This window comes from Oncorhynchus mykiss, chromosome 2, assembly GCF_057628025.1.
Source record: "Oncorhynchus mykiss isolate SJ-2025 chromosome 2, ASM5762802v1, whole genome shotgun sequence".
Lineage (NCBI taxonomy): Eukaryota > Metazoa > Chordata > Actinopteri > Salmoniformes > Salmonidae > Oncorhynchus > Oncorhynchus mykiss.
In genome coordinates this window covers 36147099-36174208 of record NC_143023.1, presented here as the reverse complement: position 1 = coordinate 36174208, position 27110 = coordinate 36147099, and the positions used below count along the sequence as shown (strand labels likewise).

Genomic DNA, 27110 nt, shown 5'->3' with positions numbered 1-27110 from the left:
ATCTCAAACAGTGCACACAATGACATCAGAAGCATGTTGAGGTGAATGAAATGGTGTCAAGCCACTAAGATCAAATTAATTTATTAGCAGCTTTTTTCAAAGCGATTGCAGAGACACATGATATGACAAACGCTGTATGTGGAAAGCTAACAGGCTAATAGACCGACTTGAGCTGCAGGTGCCGACTCTGAGTGAGATTACAGCCTTAATACAGGGAGGTCAGAGCATAAATTAGGTTGATATAGAAAAACGCACTGGATGTGTCGTGCACCTATGTAAATCTGCTCCGTGTACATGACTAACATGACACCTCTAGTGAAATACAACATGGGAGTTAATTGCAATTGGCATCAAGTCTGCTGCTATCAAGACATGAAATGAACATTTAACGTGCTCGCCTTGGCCAATGAATCCTACCTCCGAGCTTTCTAGCCCCTGCTCACATGTCCTATTATTAAATTGCTCCAGAAAGAAAGGGGTGACATCATACAATTGTAGCTGACACTCTTGGGATATTTATTGGTAGTTTAATGACACAAGAAAACAGGTTGTTGCAGGTTTGACTGGACCTCACATTGTCCTAATTGACCGCATTCCTTCTAGCACAAGTAACTTCTTAGTCATTGCTTACATCCCAATGCCACAAATGAACCGCTTCTAGCATTTCACTCCCCATTAACTCCAATTTAACCCCATGAAAACAAACTGGCTCAACCACACAAACACAACCCACTGGGCACATACTGGTTGAATCAACGTTGTTTTCATGTCATGTGAAACCAGCGTGGAAATTACATTGAATTGACGTCTGTACCCAGTTGTAATCGTTTCTTAGTGCAACAAAACCAACACTCCTTCCTTCCTTACATCTCCACTGCATCGTGCGCGGGGGCTTCTCGCCATGCTTGTACACGCTCACCGTCTGAGTGCCGTACTGGTTGCGCACAAAGATGCTGTAGTTGCCTGATTCCTCGCTAGTCACGCTGTTGAGGGTCATAGTGCTGCACTTGTTCTCGTTGGCGATGTTGAACTGGCCCCCTGAGACGATACCTTTGTCGTTCTTCAGCCAGAACATCTCTGAGGCAGGGTCACCGTCAGCGAAGCAGGTCAAGCACAGAGACTGGGGAGGAGAGGGAAATAGAGATGACATGATTCACAACAGTCAATGTAAATATGAACAATGACAAAATACCACTTGTCACTGTTGACTTGGGCAGGTAAGGCTATTTAAAGAAAAAAAGAAAAAACGTATTGGAGAAGTTGCTGATCTATGATCAGTTCCCCCTGTCCATTTAATTGTATTCATTATGATCTAAAAGGCTAAACTGATCCTAGATCAGCACTTCTACTCGTTGGTCTAACAGTACAATTACAAAAATCGGACGTAAAAGGATAATGAAGTGCTAGTGAACATGGTAACCACGTAATAGGACAGTATTATTTAGTAGTTAGCCTACTTTATTCTCCATGATAGCCACCACATCTGGTAGCTCCTTGGTCACCCTGGCCCGATCTAAAGCAACGAGAAGGACATTTACTCCCTTGAATCATCCATAGGAAGCTCATTCAATCATTCCAGTGTACAGAAAATGAAACAATTAAGAAACAATGAAAGAGTATGCTACTCACTTTTCTCAGCAACCGCTCAGCAACGATTTGCAAATGGTTTCAGATCTATCACCATACTATATGTCAACTCATTAATATTGAATATAGAACAGTTTTCTGTTTGTCCATGTGAGAATAGTGATAGAAAATAGTACCTGCAATTGTTTGTGTTAGTGTTTACCACTGCGCGCCATGCTGGGCGCTCACCATCAATATGGTACTGCACTTACTTCAACCTCTGGTATTCCAACAGAGCATCAGCAAAGGCTTTTTAAAGAGAGCGATATTTAGATATAGATTACTGAAATGTATTTCGGATGAATGTAATATTCACCAACTGCCTGTCTTGGAAGATATGAATGTAGATCAAGATTGCAGACAAATTAAATGATAATTGAGTAATAATAGTCCAATTCTGAGGTTTACATTCTAGTGGTGAAGACATTGACATGAATCTGCAGCAGTAAAATCCCTGTATGAAGCCTATTTCGCTTAACTGCTTTGAGACAATAGTGCTTTTTGAGTGAATCAGACTGGTCAGACTAACCTTGTCCAGATAGGTCTAGTGAGCGGGTGTGCTTTTCTTGACCATCAAACATCTCCAGAGTGTACTTCCCCTTATCGTTCTCCGTGGGCGCAAAGACCTCGACTCACAGCTTCTGCATACTGCTGCCAGGCTTACACCTCTCCAACTGGTTAATCCTACTCTCCCTGGTACACAATGAAATAGAATATGATAATATGATTCAATAGAATATAATATATTTTTTGTAAAAATCCAACAAAAGATACTTCCAAGGCCATGACTATTTATGTCTGAGGGCTTTACTTGTTCAGTTTTAAGTTTTGTTTGTTCTTTTTTTCACACACTGTCTCACTAAGCAAGCTGTGGGGCGATGTGAAGAAAAACAAAAATGCTAAAGCAACTGAGTTTAAATTGGACAACAATCCATGCTGCGACAGCAGTGCCCTTACAGAAAAATCACATGATTTCACATGAAATTTCACATTTTCACGTGTAGTTTCATGTTATCACATATTGTGTAACATATTATCACATTAACTTCATATAAGATCACATGTGATCACATGAAAACGTGTTTTTGGAGCACCACCTGTGTTCACGTGTAAAATTCATGTGGTTTTTCTGTGTTGGGTTGTCACCAGCTCTCGTAATAGAGAGGTACAGGATGTGCAGGCTCTCCAGACAGGCACCAACAACTGATTAAATTAATCAAAGTCTTAATGATTAGTCTATTAGTTAAATCAGGTGTGTTAATGCTGGACTAGAACAAAAGCCTGCCTGCGCCGTAACTCTGTAGAACCAGGGTTGGTGGTTGGTGCTAACCATAAAAGCTGCCAGCAGGTGGCGATAAAAATCCGGGTCCCTGTTCCCTGTACCATGCTCTGGTGTGAAGTGTCCCTTAGGTGCAGATTTAGGGTAAACTGCCCCTCCCCCAATCCTAGCCTTAACAATTAGTGGGGAAAATGCTAAACTGACTAAAAATCAGCACCTAGGGGCAACTATTCCTTATAGCAAAGGCTGACTGTATAATGTATACAAAGTAGAACCAGTGGGCCTGGAGCACAGCCCATGTGGCAGGGCAGAGTACAGAGACCAGGCCAGGCAAGGGAACTCAATTGAATTGCCAGCTGGTCTTCATGTAGCTGATATAGTACTTGAGAGAGCAGTAGAGCTTGAAGCCCATAGCAGTGCATTGAATCCTCACTGGGCCTGTAGACAGCGCTGTGCCACAGAGAGAGGAACAAGTCAAACTCAGAGAGATGATACTCTGTGACAGAATGTCTTGTTGGGATATTGACAGCTGACAGGGCATGCTGTCTACACTGTAGTCTAGGTCCAATACATTTGTATTTGATTCTAACCTGTAGTCAGGATATGACTTCATCTTAAGTTGTTCCCATCCAAAAACTGTCCATAGAATACTTGAGAAGTCACTCATGTTTCAGTACTGGACTGCAGCTCATCATCGTCATCCTGCCCGGAAAGACCCCCGTCGACGGTAGGCGGCACCCATAGACATACAGTGCCTTGCGAAAGTATTCGGCCCCCTTGAACTTTGCGACCTTTTGCCACATTTCAGGCTTCAAACATAAAGATATAAAACTGTATTTTTTTGTGAAGAATCAACAACAAGTGGGACACAATCATGAAGTGGAACGACATTTATTGGATATTTCAAACTTTTTTAACAAATCAAAAACTTAAAAATTGGGCGTGCAAAATTATTCAGCCCCTTTACTTTCAGTGCAGCAAACTCTCTCCAGAAGTTCAGTGAGGATCTCTGAATGATCCAATGTTGACCTAAATGACTAATGATGATAAATACAATCCACCTGTGTGTAATCAAGTCTCCGTATAAATGCACCTGCACTGTGATAGTCTCAGAGGTCCGTTAAAAGCGCAGAGAGCATCATGAAGAACAAGGAACACACCAGGCAGGTCTGAGATACTGTTGTGAAGAAGTTTAAAGCCGGATTTGGATACAAACAGATTTCCCAAGCTTTAAACATCCCAAGGAGCACTGTGCAAGCGATAATATTGAAATGGAAGGAGTATCAGACCACTGCAAATCTACCAAGACCTGGCCGTCCCTCTAAACTTTCAGCTCATACAAGGAGAAGACTGATCAGAGATGCAGCCAAGAGGCCCATGATCACTCTGGATGAACTGCAGAGATCTACAGCTGAGGTGGGAGACTCTGTCCATAGGACAACAATCAGTCGTATATTGCACAAATCTGGCCTTTATGGAAGAGTGGCAAGAAGAAAGCCATTTCTTAAAGATATCCATAAAAAGTGTTGTTTAAAGTTTGCCACAAGCCACCTGGGAGACACACCAAACATGTGGAAGAAGGTGCTCTGGTCAGATGAAACCAAAATTGAACTTTTTGGCAACAATGCAAAACGTTATGTTTGGCGTAAAAGCAACACAGCTGAACACACCATCCCCACTGTCAAACATGGTGGTGGCAGCATCATGGTTTGGGCCTGCTTTTCTTCAGCAGGGACAGGGAAGATGGTTAAAATTGATGGGAAGATGGATGGAGCCAAATACAGGACCATTCTGGAAGAAAACCTGATGGAGTCTGCAAAAGACCTGAGACTGGGACGGAGATTTGTCTTCCAACAAGACAATGATCCAAAACATAAAGCAAAATCTACAATGGAATGGTTCAAAAATAAACATATCCAGGTGTTAGAATGGCCAAGTCAAAGTCCAGACCTGAATCCAATCGAGAATCTGTGGAAAGAACTGAAAACTGCTGTTCACAAATGCTCTCCATCCAACCTCACTGAGCTCGAGCTGTTTTGCAAGGAGGAATGGGAAAAAATTTCAGTCTCTCGATGTGCAAAACTGATAGAGACATACCCCAAGCGACTTACAGCTGTAATCGCAGCAAAAGGTGGCGCTACAAAGTATTAACTTAAGGGGGCTGAATAATTTTGCACGCCCAATTTTTCAGTTTTTGATTTGTTAAAAAAGTTTGAAATATCCAATAAATGTCGTTCCACTTCACGATTGTGTCCCACTTGTTGTTGATTCTTCACAAAAAAATACAGTTTTATATCTTTATGTTTGAAGCCTGAAATGTGGCAAAAGGTTGCAAAGTTCAAGGGGGCCGAATACTTTCGCAAGGCATTGTACATATTCACATGATATTCATTGGAATCAATCACATTTATTCATAAAGCCCTTCTTACATCGGCTGATGTCACAAAGTGCTGAACAGAAACCCAGCGTAATAGTATCAGGAAATCTATGCTGAACTTACCCCACTGTTTGCTCAGGAGTTGGAGGAGCTTGTCATACTCTGTAAATAAAGACAGAAGAATTATGTCTCCAGACAGTGGGCTCTACTTAAGCCATAAGGTCTGAGGAGGTGTGGTACATGGCAAATATACCACAGCTAAGGGCTGTTCTTATGCATGATGCAACACGTTGTGAGTGTTCCCCTACTGGCCCCTGGTTCACCTCTGACCTCTGGGCTGGGTCCCTAAGCGCTGTGATTGGTCCACAGTGTTCCTGCCAGGGCCAACAAGAGTCAACAAGAGTGTCTCCCATCCGACTGACCAAAGTCCATATAGGACATTCTATGAACGCCTGGATACAGCCATTAGCAGTGGTATATTGGGCATATAACACAAACACCCAAGGTGCCTTATTGCTATTATAAACTGGTTACCAATGTAATCAGAACAGTAAGAAGTCATTTTTTGTCATACCCCTGATAAATGGTCTGATATTCTACAGCTTTCAGCCAATCAGCATTCAGGGCTCAAACCACCCTGTTTATGATCATCATTAACCTCTATGCATCTTCATTCAAAGACTCAATCATGGACACTCTTACTGACAGTTGTGGCTGCTTTGTATGATGTATTGTTGTCTCTACCTTCTTGACCTTTGTGCCGTTGACTTTGCACAATAATGTTTGTACCATGTTTTTGTGCTGCTACCATGTTGTGCTGCTACCATGTTGTGTTGCTACCATGTTGTTGTCATGTTGTGTTGCTACCATGCTGTGCTGTCATATGCTGCTGCCTTGTTATGTTGTTGTCTTAGGTCTCTCTTTATGTAGTGTTGTGTCTCTCTTGTTGTGATGTATGTTTTGTCCTACATTTATATTGTATACATTTTTTTATATTTTTAAATCCCAGGCACCCGTCCCCGCAGGAGGCCTTTTGCCTTTTGGTAGGCCGTCATTGTAAGTAAGAATTTGTTCTTAAATGACTTGCCTAGTGAAATGAAGGTGAAATAAAATAAATAAAAATAATACATGGATGATAATATTACATCATGTGCCGTCTCAGTTTCTGCACCTTCTGAATCATCATGAGACATAAAACAATACTAAAACAAACAAATACTGCACAAACAAATACTGCACAAACAAATACTGCACAAACAAATACTGCACAAACAAATACTGCACAAACAAATACTGCACAAACAAATACTGCACAAACAAATACTGCACAAACAAATACTGCACAAACAAATACTGCACAAACAAATACTGCACAAACAAATACTGCACAAACAAATACTGCACAAACAAATACTGCAAACAAATACTGCACAAACAAATACTGCACAAACAAATACTGCACAAACAAATACTGCACAAACAAATACTGCACAAACAAATACTGCAAACAAATGCACTTTGCCTCATAACAATGTAACTTGAGAGACCACATACTGTAACATTTCACCGATATTTCTGCTAGACCGGGGACCGTATTGATAAAGCACTTCAGAGTAGGAGTGCTGATCTAGGATCAGGTCCCCCCAGTCCAAGTCATCATATTCATTAGGATCTATGAAGCAAAACTGAGTACTTTACGAACATGGGCCCATGTCTGTGGTTGTCCATGACAGTGCCATGATGTCTCATGTAGCAACTCCAGTGTGCTCACATCCTGTCCTCCACCATCAGACGCCACAGCTTTGTAGTGGCCTGCCTCCTCCTTAGTCACCTGAGATTCACCAGAGAGAAAACAAGTCAATCATTATGACACACACGCAGGCATGTCTGGTTCATGTCTCCTGAACAAGGCAGTTAACCCACTGTTCCTAGGCCGTCATTGAAAATAAGAATGGGTAATTATGCAATGATCTATAAATACTCATACCGTAGAGACACTCTGACACAGATTCTCTCTCTCTCTGTGTGTGTGTGTGTGTGTGTGTGTTCTCCTGAGCTTAACCCTATCCCCTCATCTGCCACCATCCCATTAATGTACATCCAGTACTACTGAACATTACTTGACATATTCATTACAATACTGTAAATATGAGGTGGTAGGTAGCTAAGTTAGAGCGGCGGATCTGTAGCCGGAAGGTCGCCAGGTCAAATCTCCACGGTGGCGCTAAATAGTGGGGTTGAGCACAAGTGATATGTGACATTTTGGGCCAGTTCCCTGGACCCAGATTCAGCCTAGCCCTGGATTAAAATCATTCACAATAGAGACTCTCCGTTGAAAGTGTGTTTAAGTCCAGGATTATGTTTAATCTGGATTCAGGAAATCAGCCCTATGAGGACTGGATGTGGTATGTGTACCTGTTGCACAGTCATGGTGCGGACTCCAGTCTGCTGGTCATACACAGCTGGAGTCTCCACGCCGTCCTTGAACCACTTCAGAGTCGTATCCTTGCTTACGTTGGTCACCTGGACCTAGAATGACAGAGGATTCTAATGATACAGTAACACTATGCACTGAATACATTCATAACAACACACATGCATATCAGAATCCAGAATCCATGTGATTATTCCATAACGAAGATAACAAGATATTGGAGAAATTAATCTATAAATTATAAATAATCTACAAATTACCTTGCATTTGGTTATAAACTCACAGTCCTCTGTCACGGTCCATGACAACAACTCCAAAAAATAGGGTCCTTGAAAAACAGAGCGATGATTAACTGCGCACACTGGACCAGAGATACAGCGGCCATCTTTGCTGGCACTCAATCAATGAAACTCTCTATATTCTGGTGTGTCAACACTATATGTTCAACACTGTTTGCACTCCATAAACTGTAGATAGGTATGTTTTTGCCACTAGCCACAAAGCTAAGGAAAGGGACTAACGGTTGATGATAGATAGGAAACTAGGGCATTGAGGCATATTGAATCTGTTTCAGCACATTTGGAACCTATTTGGCAGGAGTATTTTACACAGAAATTAGATATTTATCTACTGTTGGCAGTAGATGAAAACACATCCTACATGGACTTTGGTCAGCTCGATGGGAGAAACTCTCTGAGAGGATCCGGCACCTTTTCAGATATGACTTTGTTTGTTCCGGCACCTATTTACCCTGATCCGGTACCTCTCGCGGCATGATTTATTCATTGTTTCACTGTTTGCACTGTAGACATTCTAATAAAAGCGATCGGCGTTAAATCAAGTTACCTCCTCATTATTTTTCCGGACCCCCAAAAACACCATCAAGTAAAAGCATGGCGATCCTTCTGTGTAATCATCCTATCCTGCCACACTGATTCCAGACCTGCTCTCTTATTTGTACATAGAGGTTATGGGGAGGGTGGGTGGGGTAAGTAACTGATTTTGACACTGGTCTTGGTAGTGGTGGTCAGCTGGTGAAGAAGTCTCTACGTAATCACATTACGTAGCCTAGGCTAGTCATCTCCCTACTGAATTTGAATTGTGGGAAAGCCAAGTAAAAAATGTTAGAGGTTAGAGGTGAACCAGGGGCCAATAGGGGAACACTCACCTGACTTTCTCTTGTAGTCCATTCTGTTGGCTCTGGACTGAGCCAGTGTCTGACGAAACTCTGCCAAAGACACAACCACAGGGTTACTTCCCTACTAGCACACTGAGGATATATATATTAACTACCAATAATAAGACAGTAACATTGAATATAATAGCCAAATTGATTGGAACAAAGCTATATATCAAGGCAAGCCAAACACTTACTGCTCTGTAGAGTTCACAGCAATAGTAAGCTGCCCTTTTCACACTACTGTGCCGATCTGAAGCAAACTGTGCTGGCTCACCACTTCCAGCAGCTACGGAGGATGCGAAAATAGGCCAGCTCATCACGGCTTGGTTTAGCTCAGCTCTGTTCGGTAGTATGAACATCCCGGCAGTGATTTGGGGTGACCAGATGGACTCACTCTCGTCCACGAGCACCAGGGCGAACTGGTTCTTGGCGTGGCCGTCGCAGAGCCGAGCTGTGTAGGAGCCCTCGTCCTCCTTAGACAGCTGGTCAAACAGGATCTCTATCAGCCCACTGGCCTTGTCAAAGTTAATCTTACTGGCCGAGAGAGAGAGAGAGAGAGGACACACACAAGCACATGTATGTACACACACACAGGCTGCATACCTCACAGTGTGACTTGGCAAGGGTTCTAAAATGGGGGAAATGGGGATTGGTTTATTCACAAAATCCTTATCTGTAGTCATTTAGTAATAAACCCTTAGCACTTAGCAGTGTTGACGTACACGTATACACACGTGCATGGATGTAATCATGCTATTCCATACCGAGTAACCACATGCAAGACACTGAGTCCAAAAACATGCATGTTGGGTAATATTAGTTTAACCCCATGGAAAATCCACATCTGTTGCAACAACCTCTGCCTACAGTAATCTTCCAGCCTGTGGTTATTTTTTAGGTTGATTTCATAACAAATGAACATTGCTATCATATTGCTACGTACATTCTGGTGAAAATCTTTATGAAGGTGATTTGTGTTTAAATGAAATTGCAAATATGATGGCGAGGGTAACATTTTTGGATTGTGATTGTTTTGTGATTACTTTCTCTTTCTATACAGCCAATACCTCTTACTAATGCAAACTTGAATGAGAAAATATAAAACATTTAGCTATTTTGTGGCACATCTACATTTCATTATTTTATGGAGAATTTCACTGGAAATGGATTCGGAAACACAATCATCTGCATATATTCAAAAATAAATGTGTGTATGCAAAATGCAGTAGCTTATGCGTTATACACACCTCTGGGAGACAAGCTATAACTTGGACCAGTCTGTTTCTGTTTCAGCCAACTTGTCATCATCTTCCTATTCATACATTACTGCACCATTGACTAAAGCAGGAACATTCTGACACCCAAGCTAGTTTTAGTATTCATTTGAGACATACACACTCTCCTGACAGACTAGTACACACAATATTTAGTTCTGGGTTCTGAGATTAGAACATATAGCCAGTGTTTTGAAGTGCTCCTTTACTGCAGCACTAGAGATCTCTCTGTCGCTGAGAATGAGGTGGAGCTCTGCAGCATTGCTCAGGCTCTCAGTCTGCATCCAGAGACCTACGTTCCCTTTCTCTGACACTCTGACACCTCCACCTGCCACTTGGAGCGCAAGGCTATCACTGTAGGGGGAGGGAACAATGAATAGGGAATAGGTTATGCATTCAGGTTGGCCTCCAAGCTTCAGCAAACTAAAATAATCTAGGAAGGGCGCAATGACAGGAATCAAAAAATAGGACTTACCCAAGAAAACATCTGAGGGAATAGGTTGTTGAAATTGTGATGTTGAACAATGTATTATAATGCCCGTTTCGATTTGAAAAGGAGTACTATCAATTGTTTTAGCTCGATAGAGACTTGTATTATTACAGTGACTACGTCTTACATGGGTGGCAGATGTGCCAGCCGAGCTCGGTCAGTCTCTCCAGATCTATGGGAAAAGAAAGAGAGAGGGAATTACAGGGAGCAGCAATCTTTTGTGCAAGTCGTCTTTAGCTTTGAGTATAAAGTGCCTTCCCCAGTGAAGGTGAAACTGGAAGAGATGTCTGGGTTGTCACTCATCTCCACTGTGTACAGGCCCAGGTTCTCTTTAGTGGCGTTTGTGAAGGTGAGGATGGGCCTGGGCATGGACAGAAGGAAGGACAGTAGGCTTAAAGGACAGACCAGGGGACTCAGTTGGCCTGAATGGGACCATAGTGCTCAGTGAAAAGGGAGGACATTTTGCATCGTAGTGTGAGGTGAGGAAGAATCTCCACTGAGTCCGACCCTTTGCTGACCTCTTAACATTAAAGTCTTTCATGGGTTAAATGTCCTCTCACAAATCTACAGGTCATTATTTTTCTCTCTCTGTAACAGACACACACACACACACACACACACACACACACACACACACACACACACACACACACACACACACACACACAAAATTGCAGTACCTATTGTTCTCCCACAGTACCCTGGCTCTCCCAGCTTCAATAGCCTCTTTGTAGCTTTTGCTCCAGATAAACATGCTCTTCTCCGTAATTTCAGTGGCCTCAAAGGCTAGGAAGACGAAGCCATCATTGTCCACACCAATCTCTATGTCTCTGGTGTCTGATGGAGAAAGAACATGAATCATAAGTCATTCTGGTGATATTGTTCATCAGGGACCTGTATGGCTAAAATCAAGCCTTATCCCAGACCTGTTTGTGCTCTTTTGCCAACTTCTATGGTCATTGTTACTCCAAACACAAACAGACCTTGAACCAGGCTAACTAAATCCATACAATGACTCACCTGGTTGGGTCTGGGCTCTGGGCTCTGATAAGCTCAGAGGGCAGAGAAGGGATGCCCATTCTAGCCTTGTTGAAGACACATACTCTGAGACGATAGTCTGACCAGCATAGAGACCTGACACCTGGGAACACAAACACACCAAAATCTATTTGATAATTTTATAAAAAACAAAAACATATGACCTCTATTTTAATGCATCTATATCCTTATTACATAAAACAGGTATATCTCACCAACCTTCAAAACCGTGTCTGCAATTGGCTCTTCATTCACAGCAGTCCAGCTCTGTGATTGGTCTCCCTCGCTCAGCTCCACCAGGTACCCTGTGATTGGTCCTTGCTGTCCTTCGTAGAGAGGCACTGCCCACAGGAGGACTAGAGAGTTAACCCTCACCTCCCTGAATTCCAGGACACAAGGGCAACCTGGGAGATGAGTGGGGTTAGCATAACACAAAGAGAGAAATATGAGGGAAAAACACACATTTGTTTATCTGTGTCAACCCATACAGTGTTTCATTCTATACAGTACATGGATTGATAAGTGTCTACTGTGTTAGAAATATACCAACCAAACCTGGGTTCAAGTACTATTTGAAATCAGTGTTTGGTTCATCCTGACTGGAGTGCCAGGTGGGCAGGGTCTGCACTTTTTGGGGATTTTCTATTGGTTACATTGCAACATGCATGCTTATTCAGGCACAGATAACGTATTTGAAATGATTTAAAACCAGGCTAAAACAGGGAGAATATTGTTATTCGTCCTTTTCCCGTCTCATATACTCACCCATAAACAGCCAAGTTGTCTGTGACAGAGCAGGCCATCATAAAGAAACAAACAAATAATAATAATACAATTTAAAAAGCAAGTAAAGTGATTTTGCTTAATCTACCCCTTCGTTTTTTAGTGCCAGTGCACGGTAGTTCATTTGCTTAACGATTTTCAGTCGCATTTAAATTATTTAAGATACGGGGGAGATCAGGATGGATTCAGCTGGATTAATGGGCTGTGCGGGATAAATGGTGTGTGGCTCTCTCCATTTCCAATATGAATATCACAACAGGCAGCCATTTTATGAGAAAGACCATGGGGCCAACACAGCTGGCCACGGCTGTGCACTGAACTGCTCCATTACCGAATGACAGGGTGGGTAGAGGGAGAGAGAAAGAGAGAGTGTGTGTTTTAGAGAGTAAACGTGCACGTGGGTGCGAACCCTTTGCGTGTGTGTACAGTGACCATGTGTGTGCGTGCGTCCGTGTGTATGTGTGTGCATGAGTAAGTGTGTGTGTTTTCATGATGATTGCATCATCCTCACCTGGCTCAGGCATGGTCCACTCCTAACACAGGAAAGCCTCACTTGGCTCAGAGGGTTTACCAACACCAACCACGTTGGCAGCAAAAACACAGAACTGATAGTAATGCCCCCAATCCAGGTTACAGACCTGTAAATAAGACAATACAAAATGAATACAGTTACTGTCCAAATTAAAACCAGGGTTGTGTTCATTAGGGCATACTGTAGAAAAACATTTCAAAACATTTTTACAACAGTGTTTCTTATGGGTCAAGTTCTTCTGTTTGGTGCCTAAGGAACAATACCCAGGTTATTGAGAAAACAAGGGTCAGCTAGCCCCGAGTTTCAGTATGTCAATTCTTACATGGACAAACTGTGGACAAAACAAAAAAGATACCTTGTAAGGAGAGTTCAACACAGTATCTGGATAACCTCGGGCACTCCTTATATTCGCAGAGATTGATTTGAAATCTGAGGTTGTGTTCTCACGTCCTGATTTAGCCGGGTTTCTTCAACTCCACACATATGGACATGGCGGGGGAGTTGGGTTAACGACGACTGTGGAAGGAGTGTACCTCTGGCTACATGCAGACGCTGTCAGTCGAGACAAAGAAACATTTTGCATTTGATGGTTGAATTTGATTAACGTTCTATTAAAAATGATGGATTTCAGCAAATGAAGAAAGGCACACAGCTACAGAGGGCAAACATAGGTACACGGTAAGGTTTGACATATCTACGTGTTTAGAAGTATCGACTGACAGCGACTTGACGTAGTCAGAGATACAGTCCGCAAACTCTCGTCTCCAATCAACTCCATTGATGTGATGGACGTTGTGCAGTTGAAAAAAACTTGGCTAATCCTAACCAAGCCACATACTGTAAAGCCAAGCATAAATTCTGCCAGTGCAGTTTGGAAAAGCCCCATAGAGGCTGGCTTTAGGAAGGGGATTCAGATCATTGATCTCAACCACTTTTTTTCACAGCCACTTAGACTTTAAAGTCCTTATCGCCTATGAAGTCTTTCTGCTTTAGGGGGGCTGAGCCAAGGGACAATGGCTATCAATAGACAAACCTGAGGGGCTTATCTAAGTGTGATGGGAATCACACCATCGAAAGACTATGCCTCCTAAATGTATAGATTGGTCACTAGGCCATCCATACTTAGGTACAACAAAAGCCTCTTTATCAAATCAATATCTAAACAGTGCCGCTTGGAGCTCTGCAGTGAATTATAGCGGGGGCAGGAGAGATGGGGCATTTGTCCCAAAGTGTATATCAATTTGACATATCGCCACTAGATGGCACCAGTTCACCTGATTCTGAATCAGTGGAAGTAAAGGCACTGCCATGGAGATGGAGGTGGAATTCCAAACTAAGCGAGATAACAAAAAATCCTAAGGGTTCACATCTCAGACATTCTTCTAATGAGGCTGGATAGGTGGCATGCCTGCCTGACTGCTAAACTGGTGGTGGTGGATGGAAAGGATTCAGGGGGTAAAGTCATTTACATTGGCTTACACAAGCAGGAAGACCAAAGTGCCCCGAGCATGAATCCTCCGTTGGATCAATATTCTAATTAATCTCATTTACATGGAGGCAGCAAGTGAGCAGCTCGTAAAAATAAGAGCAAAAAGCAAACTCAAAGATGGGAGGAACTATTATTGGAGGAGACTGGGCAGTTGTAGGGGCTGGTTTAGCCAAACAGAGGGCACTGCGTGTGACCTCTGTGTTTTATAAATGCCTGCAAGCAGATCAATGGCTTTATATGATAAATACCTTGGACATTAGGGCACATCGTAGCAATATGTTTTGCAATGGAAAACGAAAACAAGCGTTTCTTATTGGACATTACATCCCTGTTTCAGTTTGCTTTCGTCCTCCTCCTGAACAAGACCCTAGGCAGTGGAAAAGTACGGTTTGCTCCACACTTCTAAACTATTTTGCAGTGTGGCAGACTTTCAATTGCTTTGTTCTGTTGAGTCTAAAAACAACAATATAACTCTTTTGCGCGTCATAAAATTACAGGTCACAGTTGCAAAAAGAGACAGGTGACAATTTTAACTTTCCATTAGTCTCCATGGACACCACTACTCGTTGCCTAGTGACACAGCTAAGGTAGTCGAGGGAATGTGTTTTTTCCTCCAGTATACTTCCACCAGAGCCTGATGTTCAGCTCTCTGACCACCACTAATTCTGTTTTCTACATGGATACAAAGACAGTTAGTTCTAATGGAGTGTATTCCAGGGATAAATGTTTTTTACAGATTTATTACATACAGAATTATTATTGGTTATCAGAGGCGCAACTTTAGTTTTAGAAGTGAGGGGAACATAATTATCTGGATTTAAAAAAAAAAATCTGTCAGATAAACACTCCAAACAGCCTACCCGACCGTTCCGAGGCGTCCACATGGTCCTAAAGCTTCGCTTAGTATCACATTCCAATGGTAAAACTGGGGGGGACGGACAAAAATGCAATTTCAGAATGTGGGGGGTTCCCCCCTTCCCCAGTGAAAGTTGCACCCCTGTTGGTTATTACATTTGAGTTATTCCACGGCATTGTTGAATAATTGGCTAGGAAGCCATTCTAGAGAGGGCATTACATATAAATACACGGGACAGTTGGAAAATATATAGGTCACCTCTGAAGTAGTTCCAACAATAGGCACCTTTTAACTTTCTAAACTACTGCACCATGCAGAACTTACTTGCTTCAAAGTTACAGAAAGCCAAAGCAAAATCAAATCACGGCAGGTAGCCTAGTGGTAAGAGCGTTGGACTAGTAACCGAAAGGTTGCAAGATTGAAACCCCGAGCTGACAAGGTAAAAAGCTGTTGTTCTGCCCCTGAACAAAGCAGTTAAGCCACTGTTCCCAGGCTGTCATTGAAAATAAGAATGTGTTCTTAACTGACTTGACTAGTTAAATAAAGGTAAAATATGTATATTTTTTATTGGTCACAAACACGTGATTAGCAGATGTTATTGCGGGTGTAGCGAAATGCTTGTGTTTCTAGCTCTGACTGTGCAGTAATATCTAACAAGTAATATCTAACAAATTACACAACATATACCCAATACACACAAATCTAAGTAGGAATGAATTAAGACTACATACGTATGGAGCGATGTCAGAGCGGAACGGTCTAAGATACAGTAAAATAGTATAGAATACAGTATATACATATGAGTCGAGTAATGCAAGTTAACATTATTAAGTGAATGAGCTACCGTAGAATAGCTTAGAAAACAGTATATACATATGAGATGAGTAATGCCAGATATGTAAACATTAAGTGACTAAGATATTGCAGGATAGTATAGAATACAGTATATACATATGAGATGAGTAATGCAAGATATGTAAACATTATTAAAGTGACATTATTAAAGTGGCCAGTGATTTCTAGTCTATGCCTATAGGCAGCAGCCTCTAATGTGCTAGTGATGTATGTTTAACAGTCTGATGGCCTTGAAATAGAAGATATTTTTCAATCTCTCGGTCCCAGCTTTGATGCACCTGTACTGACCTTCTGCATGATAACAGGGTGAACAGGCAGTGGCTCGGGTGGTTGATGTCCTTGATTATCTCTTTGGCCTTCCTGTTGACATCGGTTGCTGTAGGTGTCCTTGAGGGCGGGTGGTTTGCCCCCGGTAATACGTTGGGCAGACCGCACCACCCTCTGGAGAGCCTTGCGGTTGCGGGGAGTGCAGTTGCCATACCAGGCGATGATACAGCCCGAAAGGATACTTTCAATTGTGCATATGTAAAGGTTTGTGAGGGTTTTAGGTGACAAGCCAAATTTCTTCAGCCTCCTGAGGTTGAAGAAGCTGTTGCGCCGCCTTCACCACACTGTCTGTGTGGGTGGTCCATTTCAGTTTGTCCGTGATGTATACGCCAAGGAACTTGAAGCTTTCCACCTTCTCCACTGCAGTCCCATCAATGTGGATAGGGGGGGTGCACCCTCTGCTGTTTCCTGAAGCCCACGATAATCTCCTTTGTTTTGTTGACATTGAGTGAAAGTGATATTTCCTACCTTCACCATCTGGGGGCTGCCCGTCAGGAAGTCATGGACCCAGTTGCATAGGGCGGGGTGCAGACCAGGGCCTCAAGCTTAAGGATGAGCTTGGAGGGCACTATGGTGTTGAATAATGAGCTATAGTCAATAAACAGCATTCTCACAAACGTATTCCTCTTGTCCAGATGGGATGGGGCAGCATGCAGAGTGATGGCGATTGCATCGTCTGTGGATCTATTGGGGCGGTAAGCAAATTGAAGTGGGTCTAGGGTGGCAGGTAAGGTAGAGGTGATATGATCCTTGACTAGTCTCTCAAAGCGCTTCATGGATGACAGATGTGAGTGCTACGGGGTGATAGTCATTAAGTTCAGTTACCTTTGCCTTCTTGGGTACAGGAACAATGGTGGCCATCTTGAAGGATGTGGGGACAGCAGACTAGGATAGGGATAGATGGAAAATGCCCTTAAACACACCAGCCAGCTGGTCTAAGCACGCTCTGAGGAAGTGGATAGGGATGCCGTCAAGGCCGGCAGCCTTGCGAGGGTTAACACATTTAAATGTTCAACTCATGTTAGCCACGGTGAAGGAGAGCCCACAGTCCTTGGTAGCTGGCCGCGTCAGTGGCACTGTGTTATCCTCAAAGCGTGCAAAGAACGGGTTTAGCCGTGACTGTTTTTCCTTTTGTAGTCTGTAGTCCCTGCCATTGCGTGTCTGAGCTGTTGAATTGCAACTCCACTTTATCGCTATACTAGTGTTTAGCTACTTTGATTGCCTTGCGGAGTGAATAACTACATTATTAATATTCGGCCATATTACCAGTCACTTTGTCATGGTTAAATGCAATGGTTCGAGCCTTCAGTTTCGCGCGAATGCTACCATCTATCCACGGTTTCTGGTTAAGGTAGGTTTTAATAGTCACAGTGGGTGCTACATATCCTATACACTTCCCTATAAACTCAGTCACCGTATCCGTGTATGTGTCTAGATTATTTTCGCAAGCTACCCGGAACATATCCCAGTCCACGTGATCAAAACAATCCCGAAGCATGGATTCCGATTGGTCAGACCAGCGATGAATAGTACAAAGCACGGGCACTTCCTGTCTGAGTTTCGTGGTCAGATTTGCCGAAAGGAGGGCAGGGGAGGGCCTTGTAAGCATTCCGGAAGTTTGAATAGCATTGGTCGAGAGTCTTAGCAGCGCGAGTAGTATAGTCAATATGTTGATAGAACTTCTGCAGCCTAGTCATTAGATTTGCTTTGTTAAAATCACCAACTACAATAAATGCAGCCTCAGGACATGTGGTTTCCAGTTTGCATAAAGTCCAGTGAAGTTCTTTGAGGGCCGTCAAGGTTTCGGCTTGAGGTGGGATGTAAACGGTCGTGGCGAGGACGGAGAAGATTTATCTTGGGAGATAATATGGTCGCCATTTAATTATGAGGTATTCAAGGTCGGAAGAACAAAAGGACTTGAGTTCCTGAATTTTCCAAGAATTACACCATGAGTCATTAATCATGAAACACACCCCTCCGCCCTTCTGCTTCCCGGGGAGATATTTATTCCTGTCTGTGCGATGTACTGAGAATCCTGCTGGATTTACAGACTACGTCAGAGAGAGCCATGTGGAATAAAGTGTTATAGGCCCCGATGTCTCTCTGGAAAGAAATCCTTGGTCTATGCACATCAACTTTGTTATCCAAAGACTGAACATTAGCGAGTAATATACTGGGAAGCGGTGGGTGGTGTGCGCGTCTCCTAGGTCGAACCAGCAGGCCGCCTCGAATATCTCTCCTCCGCCCTTTTGAGTCAGCCACTGGAATAAGTTAAATTGCTCTGGGGAGAGTGAACAAAGGATCTGCTCCAGTCATATTCCTGGTTGTAATGCTGGTAGTTCTGGTGAGTTACCGCCGCTCCAATAGTTATTCCTGGCTGTATTTAATGACACAAAACATTTCCTGAGCTAATCATGTAAAAGTACATAAAAAAACTAAATTCTGCATTGTTGTCTAAGTGCTAGTCGCAATGCTGCCATCTCCGTCGGTGCCATCTTATTGATTCAAACCGAAATAGGATACATTGTAAACGCAGGTCCAATGAGGGAAAACTTAGCTAGCTAGATAGCATTCATTTGTTTTTGCAAATCCTTTTTTTTTGCGGCATCTGATGACCTAATGTGGTGAATGATGAACATGAATTCATCCGGTTCTTCATGACGCAATTGAAGCTATGCTGTCAAATCCTTCCACATGTTTGTAGTTTGACCAACTGTTTTCAGCAACTGGTATTGTTGAATTTGTTTGTCATAATGGCAGATTTGCTAGCCACAAATGATTTAGCCACAGTAGCTTCTAGCCTAGTGTTTGATATGCAATGCGATCTCCTCTACTGTAATGAACAGTGTGTCCTTAACAACCAGATGTTCTGAAAACCAGATGCGGGGACTCTGCTCAGATGTTTATCTTCCGCTTGCTATGTTGGCTTCCTAACCGACTGAACTAATGACTAGGTTTGGTGGGAGGATGAAAAAGTATGAATTTAATTATCAAAATGTAAATATCAATTAAAACATGTCATTTCTACCGGTGAAAATGTGCTTCAGTATTATTTTCTTTGGCAACTTTGGTACAAGCAGGATAAATGCCTCCACTCTGTACATTATCTTGGAACTAATGAACACATGGTCAATTATTTACAAGATAATACACAGAGCATCAGCATTTATCCCTTACTTAACATTACTCTGGTAGAGGGTCTTTGTCATGTGAAGTGTGACCCAACATTCTAACGGCAGTGACACCTGGGTACCAGAACCTTCCTCACCTTGTGCTGCCTCTCCTTGGCAGGCTTGGTGTTGACATTTCTCCAGGAGTCCAGCTCTTTGTCCTTCTGATCCAGGTAGTAGCCTCGTACAGGGTCTCCTCCATTGTTAGCAGGGTGAGAATCCAGGTGAGAATCATCTCAGAGCCAGTGCAGAGCAGCAGGGCGATGGCAGAGGAAGGGGATGGGGTGACTGGGAAGGGGAGATGTATTCGAAAAGAAAGTTTTGGCATACTAGACTTTTCCTCAGCCTGCCCAGAGACAAACAAAAAAGTATTACATTAAGATAGATAGTTTAGATGGATAGTGTTTTGAATAAATAGCTAATCAGCTTCTATTATTCTCTATTCCATTCCATTCTATTCTATTCTGGCCACTTCCGTGTATCAGGTCAGTTAATTTAAGGCCACACAGGGTTCCAGACACAAAGTATTGGATTTCAGCCATATCACCAACTGATCCGAGACCAGCTTCAGAATCTGGCACCACTGTGAGTGGCAGCTAAAATGAACGGTCATTACAATGTAGCAGTCTGCAGAGTGCATATTATTATTTTTATTATTATTATTATTACTATTATCAGACATGCTATTATAGGGTAAGACAGCAGTGAGCGGGGTCAGTAGTTATTCATCAGGTGCCTACCTCATCACACGTCTATTTATTTCACTGTGTTTGTGGACAAACACAAAACACAAAAAGCAGGAGCCTACCCATTAGATCTAATAGCTGTCATCACGTAATGGGTTCATGAGGCATTTATGAACTAATGGTGAATTGAGGTCAGGAATAGATTGATGAAGAGAAAGGAGAAAACAGAGTAACAAGCCTTGGCTACTAACAAAGACTGACTGAAAAAGAAAATGGACCCCAACTTATTTACATGATCACTTCATATTTTGCATTACACCTCCTTATCCCGTCTGATTAGCCAGTGAAAGTGTGAATAAGAGATCACCACGAAAGCATTCACAACTATCAACACGTTTCCCCGAGTCCCTGACAGGTGTAACTGTTTGATATGACAGCAGGGTCGTATTCATCAGGCACCAAATGGAGGAAAACGGACAGGGAAAAAAGGGAGCAACTACTGTATCTGAACTTGTTCAATAAGAAACACTAGTTTTATTTGTTTAATTATTTCTTCATTATTTCAGTTTGCCCTAATGAACATGTCCCAGGAGCATGTCCACCATTGTCAGTCCGCCGTTTTTTGTCTGGTACTCACCGAGAGCTGCTTTCACCAAGATAGGGGGAGACTCGTTGGAGTAGATACTGTTCCCAGCTCGCCCCACAGACTCAACTCTGAACACACACTCCTTCTTCGACTTCAGACCATGGACTGTAAACCTGAGAGGAAAAAACAAGAAATTTAGGCCTAGGTGTTGCCATGACAAATTGTACTATTCATATAGTCCTTATGCCTAAGCATTGCTTTCTACATTGGGATGGTTCTATGGACTAAAAAACAATTTAACTGGAAATGTCAATGGAGCAGGACTAGGCTTAATCTGTGTCCTGGAAACTGGCCCATCATGTTCTGTTGTAGAATTGGTGGCAAGAGAATAAACAACAATATTTATCCAACACACAATAGAAACAGCATTCCAAAAAGAGGATCTCAGTTCATTTAAATGGGTTCAGTACTGTACTTGGTGTGGGTGGTTGGCTTGTTGTTGATCGTCCTCCACTCTTGCTTCCCAGCCTCGCTGTAGTACAGGTAGTATCCCAGAATGCCCTATTTCTCCACGGGCTCCTGCCACTGAAGCAGGACAGCAGAATCTGTGTCTCGGATGGCAAAGACGGAGGTGGCTGGAGCAGGAGCAGCTAACAGGATAACACAGAAAACACGGAGCTCAGCTGATTGGCACACTCTTAAGACAATAAAATCATTCTATCTAAAGCCATCCCTGTAGGAGAACCCTGTATGGTTCAAGGTAGGACTGTTTTTAAAAACTTCCAAAGAGAAGGTCCTGAAGGAAGAACCACCCTAGATGAAAAAGGATAATTGAAGATCCATTGTCCCTGTGTAGAATAACTCTAGAACAGTTTTTTAATATTTCTAACAGTATACACAAATCCATATCAATGGAACTAGTATAACATTAAATAAAGAATACGTTTGTCCCTCCCCTTGGGGTTGTCCCAGTGAGATTGGCAGGCTCGGCTCTGAGGATTCGCTCACGCCATACTCGTTGGCGGAGCGCACCCGGAAGCAGTAGCACACTGTGATGTCCATGCTGGCCAGCTGCCAACTGTTTTTCCCTGCAATGGACTGATGGACAGAAGGAAGTACGAACAGAGAGAGAGAAAGGCAGGCAGGCAGAAAGAGACAGAGAGGTAGATGGAAAGAGAAGTAGACAGACAGACAGACAGACAGACAGACAGACAGACAGACAGACAGACAGACAGACAGACAGACAGACAGACAGACAGACAGACAGACAGACAGACAGACAGTGAATCACTCAATTCTATTAATCAAATTGTTTTTCACTGTTGTGTATCTTTTCTTCTGCTCCATTAACTTGGCTCCCATATCTTTTAGTAATTAAAAAAAATGTACATTTGAATAAAACCCAGTGTTTAAAAGGAGATCAGCAATTATAAAGCGCATGCCCAAGGGTGAGCCGAGGATATTTGAATATTCCTGGGTGGAACAGAAGCGGGAGATCTTGATAATTTCAGATGCTTTTGATGGATTGGACAGTTTTATTACAGAGTTACTTATAAAAGTCCAATAAAAATAAATTTCCTGTGGCAGTTTGCCACTTTTCTTCTCATTATTGGAACTGCAAGCTGTTGGGCATCTAGAATGCAGAGTCCTGGTTGATATTGAAGAACTGGGGCACTTTGGGGAAGATGTCAAATTAATGATCCCTCCCAGCACTTTAATTCTTTAGGGAACGTTTTATTTTCCTGGGCGGCCATTTTGATAAACCAGAACTTTGACAAACTCATTGTAAGACATTCATCAAAATAGGAACACTTGTGTCCTGTATAGTTTGCCATGTATGAACACACCCACAACATGTACTATAAAACCTCAACGTTAAAAGTAAACCAGAACAAAACTGTGGCTAATTCACAACCGTGAACCTATAAAACCAAGAGTTATACTTTTAATCACCCCAAAGCCTAGAGACAGAGCTTTGACCCAGCTAACAATTATAGGGAGAGAGAACGTTTTTGTAATGTTACGCATAATGTTCCCCTAATGTTCGTGTCCAGTTTTCCGTTAGTTAGGGAATCATTCTATCTATGTTATCTAAAACATTGTGAGAATTATTTTATGTACGTTTTGGTGTTAAAGTTGGGAGAACATTCCCTTAATGTCAAACATAACTTAGCAAGAATGTGGTTACAACGTTCTCAGATTATACAACATTAATGTCCGAGACGTGTTTTATGGGACATTGCAAGAACATTAAATGCGTCCCGTTTTCGAGGGTTAGGAGAATATTCCATCAACGTTTCGATACCTTTACAGCATGTGTTCTTGCAGAGGCCAGAACCCTAACCATCACCCCTCCCTAGGCACTTGTGTAGATCTGAAACAACTGGTTCAGTGAATACACTTTGAAGTAAATCTCACCTCTGTTAAAAGTACCCTCAAAAAAAGATTTTATTGATCACAGTGATTCAGGGCTATCATTAAAACAGGTTAATATAACCCACCAATATTAGACAACTACACAGAAAGCCTTTAAATTGCTGAAATAAGTCAATCAAATCAATGATAAGAGAATAATCCGATTAACTGACACCTGACACAGACGTGGTGGCGCATCGGGAAGATAGAAGTACGATGACCTAAGTGGTTGTGAGGTCACAATCCCAGATTAGGACAAGTTGAATAATAATCACTGTATAAATGAACATGCACAATGTAATGATGTGTGTAAGTTGAAAACACTATGTTAAAAGCACCTGTGTGTGAGTATCCCTAACCTTGGCAACAGACAAAGAGCTATAAACTTACCATCAGCGGTTCACCAATCAGGGCCTTGATTGGCTTGGCATCAATAAGTGATGTGTAATTCTTTTTTTTCTTTCTTTTTTTTTGAGGGGGGGGCTCATGTATGTTCTTGCAACGTTCTCATTTAACTTGTCTGGAACATTCACATCTTGTGTTCTGAGAAGATGGCGACCATGTTCTGTGTGTGCTTGGTGGAACTTTGATGGAATATTCTCCTGATCCACAGAAAACTGGATACGGAAATATTTTGTTCTTGCAACGTTCCAATGAAATGTGTCTAGAACATACACCGAGTGTACAAAACATTAGGAACACCTTCCGAATAATGAGTTCCACCCCCACTGTGCCCTCAGAACAGACTCAATTTGTCAGAGCATGAACTCTACAAGGTGTCAAAAGCCTTCCACAGGGATGGTGGCCCATGTTGACTCCAATGCTTACCACAGTTGTGTCAAGTTGGCTGGATGTCCTTTGGGTGGTGGACCATTCTAAATACACATAGGAAACTGTTGAGTGTGAAAAACACAGCAGGGTTGCAGTTCTTGACACACTCAAACCAGTGTGCCTGGCACCTACAACCATACCCCTTTCAAAGGCACTAAAATATTTTGTCTTACCCATTCAGCCTCTGAAAGTCACACATACACAATCATTGTCTCAAGGCTTAAAAATCATTCTTGAACCTGTCTCATCCCCTTCATCTACACTGATTGAAGTGGATTTAACAGGTGACATCAATAAGGGATCATAGGTTTCACATTGATTCACCTGGTCAGTCTATGTCATGGAAATGTTTTGTACTCTTAATATCTTAAATTCTGAGAACATGGTCACCACGTTCCGGGTATGTTCTATTTGACATTAAAGGAATTGTCTCTTGGAAACATTTCTTGCACATCACGGGAACGTTTGTTGGTAGTTCATGAAAAAGCAAATTAACTAGCGATGCCAAAACGCACGCCACGAGAGAGCAACTTCAAGGTCTCTCAGTTTTTAATGAGTGCACCGATGCCCACCTAAACTGACACCGGCAGCCATATAAGTGTTTTCCCCCTCCCCTTTAATATTTAATTAGCATAGTGGTCAGAGCTCTTCATTAATTTGGCCCTGAGTCTAAAGTTAGTCTACAGAACAGTAAAACAGGTCAATGGGAAGCTGCGGGCTGACACTTCACGCACTGAGATGGCCGGGTTGAGGGTTAATTGGACCTGCGTTTTAATTAGTGTTCAGGTGGTCTGTGTGTGTGTGTGTGTGTGTGTGTGTGTGTGTGTGTGTGTGTGTGTGTGTGTGTGTGTGTGTGTGTGCCTGTGTCTCTGTATTGTGCGTATGAGTAGGAGCACAGGCCTTAACTCACCCCCTCCACATAGAAGGTAAGTTGCTCCTTGCCTCTGGGCTCCGGCTCAGTCCAGCTAAGCACGGCGTAGTTGTCACTCACCTCACAGGCATGGACATATAATATTATAATGAGAAACACACACACACACACACACACACACACACACACACACACACACACACACACACACACACACACACACACACAGTTATTGATTCATTGAAACCTAAAGCTGTACCAGGGTGCCTCGAAAAGAGAGTATGGCAGTCTATGAGGTTGAGGTAGTACTTTATTTCTCATCATAATAGTACACCATTCCCTGGTGTTTCCATGGTCTTTGCCTCCTCCTCCCTCTTTGAGCTACACCAGGGGCATGTTATGATCCCTATTCAGAGAGAAGCACTCTGACTACCCTGGGCTATAATGTGCATTTACTAGGACACTATAGAGAATAGTCCACCTAATGGAACAAAATACATTGCTTTCACAAAGCTATTAACATGATGGAAGATATGAAGGAACATGACGCTGTTATATTAAATATCATAGGCGACATTGCCACGGATGGGTTTTGTAGTAAAAAAAGATAGTGAAGATAGTGAAAGTGTTTCCAATGACAACAGTGTGTGCATTGCCTGATTTTGACCAGTTGTTAGTAGGCATTGCCTGTCTGCTAATTGGTTGATGATGTCATTGAAAACACTTATCTTTCTCTATCTTTTTTTACGACAAAACACAGAAACACGCCATTTTCACACATGTTGATGTTGGTGCTGGAGATTATGAATATGAAGTTGACATATGTTACAATTTTAAACTGCCACAGGTTCTTTCTGCCCCATGGCAAAAGTGTTACAGTTAACTGTTCCTCCCCCAAAAAACGGTTTTACCAAAACAAAAACTAAAAATCACTTTCCATTTCCACATATACTGTGTTTTCAAATTACCCCTCCATATAACCTCCCACCCAAAAAATTAAATACAATCCCCTCAAGAGAGGAATGATACATCATGTCAAACTGTGTAGAAATGCAGAACATGTGCATTCAAATGACAAAAGAGTACCAAGGGGAAAGCAGAAATATGCAGTGGTACTGTATCGTAAGTATTCGGTCTAGGGTAAGTAGCTGGTGGATACCATTGAAAAGGCTGTAGTGGCCATAGCTACAAACACGGTTATTAATAGTACTACAATGATAATATATGTGGTTTCTCACTTTCCAGCTGATCTTTGGTGATGGTGATCTCTCTACCTCTGTCCACCTTGATAACTGATTGAGAAGAAAAAGAGAGAGAGAAATAAAGGAAGGAAACGCATGATAGCACAATGACTAGATGACATGGAAGAAGCCGTCCATCCAATGCCAGCATGCCAGGGCTCAGCAGAGAGAAAGGTAGAGAGAGAGAGAGAGAGAGAGAGAGAGAGAGAGAGAGAGAGAGAGATGGGGGAAACAGTCAGAGGCAAGCCAACCTTCTGGCCGTACTTCATCTGCGCCTAATGACCCACAGCATCTGACCAGAGCACCTATCTGTCCTCTCCGCTACACTTTCTCTCTCATAGCCCCCAAACACAGTGCACACATTAACGCACGTACTCACACACATACATACTGTATGTTCTCGTGCATGAACTTAGCACATACACACTGACACACACACACACACACACACACACACACACACACACACACACACACACACACACACACACACACAATATATATACTCTATGTGTTCTATTTAGCCTATGTTATGTCTCTCTCTATGTAATGACCTCTACCCAGAGTGTGTTCGGTGTGTAAATCTGAGTGTGCAGATTACCCATAGTTCTAGTGTGTTCTAAAGGGTCGGTGGTGATGACAGGCTCGGTGGCCTTAGAGGGGCGCCCCACACCTGCCTGGTTGACGGCACACACCCTGAACTGGTAGATGGCGCTGTCACTCAGACCCCTCAAAGGGTAGTGACAAGCATGCCTTCTGACTGGTGTCAT

General features: G+C 42.5%; 1 protein-coding gene across 1 annotated transcript; it reads right to left on the bottom strand.

Moving 5' to 3' along the window:
* Nucleotides 1-646: 646 nt before the first annotated feature.
* Nucleotides 647-27110, bottom strand: LOC110534928 (myomesin-3). The gene is given in 28 exon segments (XM_090215065.1): nucleotides 647-1120; nucleotides 1458-1513; nucleotides 1630-1644; nucleotides 1816-1875; nucleotides 2156-2315; nucleotides 3246-3355; nucleotides 5406-5446; nucleotides 7028-7113; nucleotides 7698-7805; nucleotides 7977-8044; nucleotides 8885-8944; nucleotides 9291-9430; nucleotides 10372-10490; nucleotides 10493-10524; nucleotides 10788-10832; nucleotides 10915-11021; nucleotides 11341-11490; nucleotides 11681-11794; nucleotides 11901-12102; nucleotides 12993-13119; nucleotides 19809-19928; nucleotides 19931-19998; nucleotides 21034-21155; nucleotides 21458-21699; nucleotides 21991-22080; nucleotides 24402-24412; nucleotides 26338-26391; nucleotides 26942-27110. Coding segments are annotated over 28 exon segments (3027 nt in total). The 3' UTR covers nucleotides 647-769.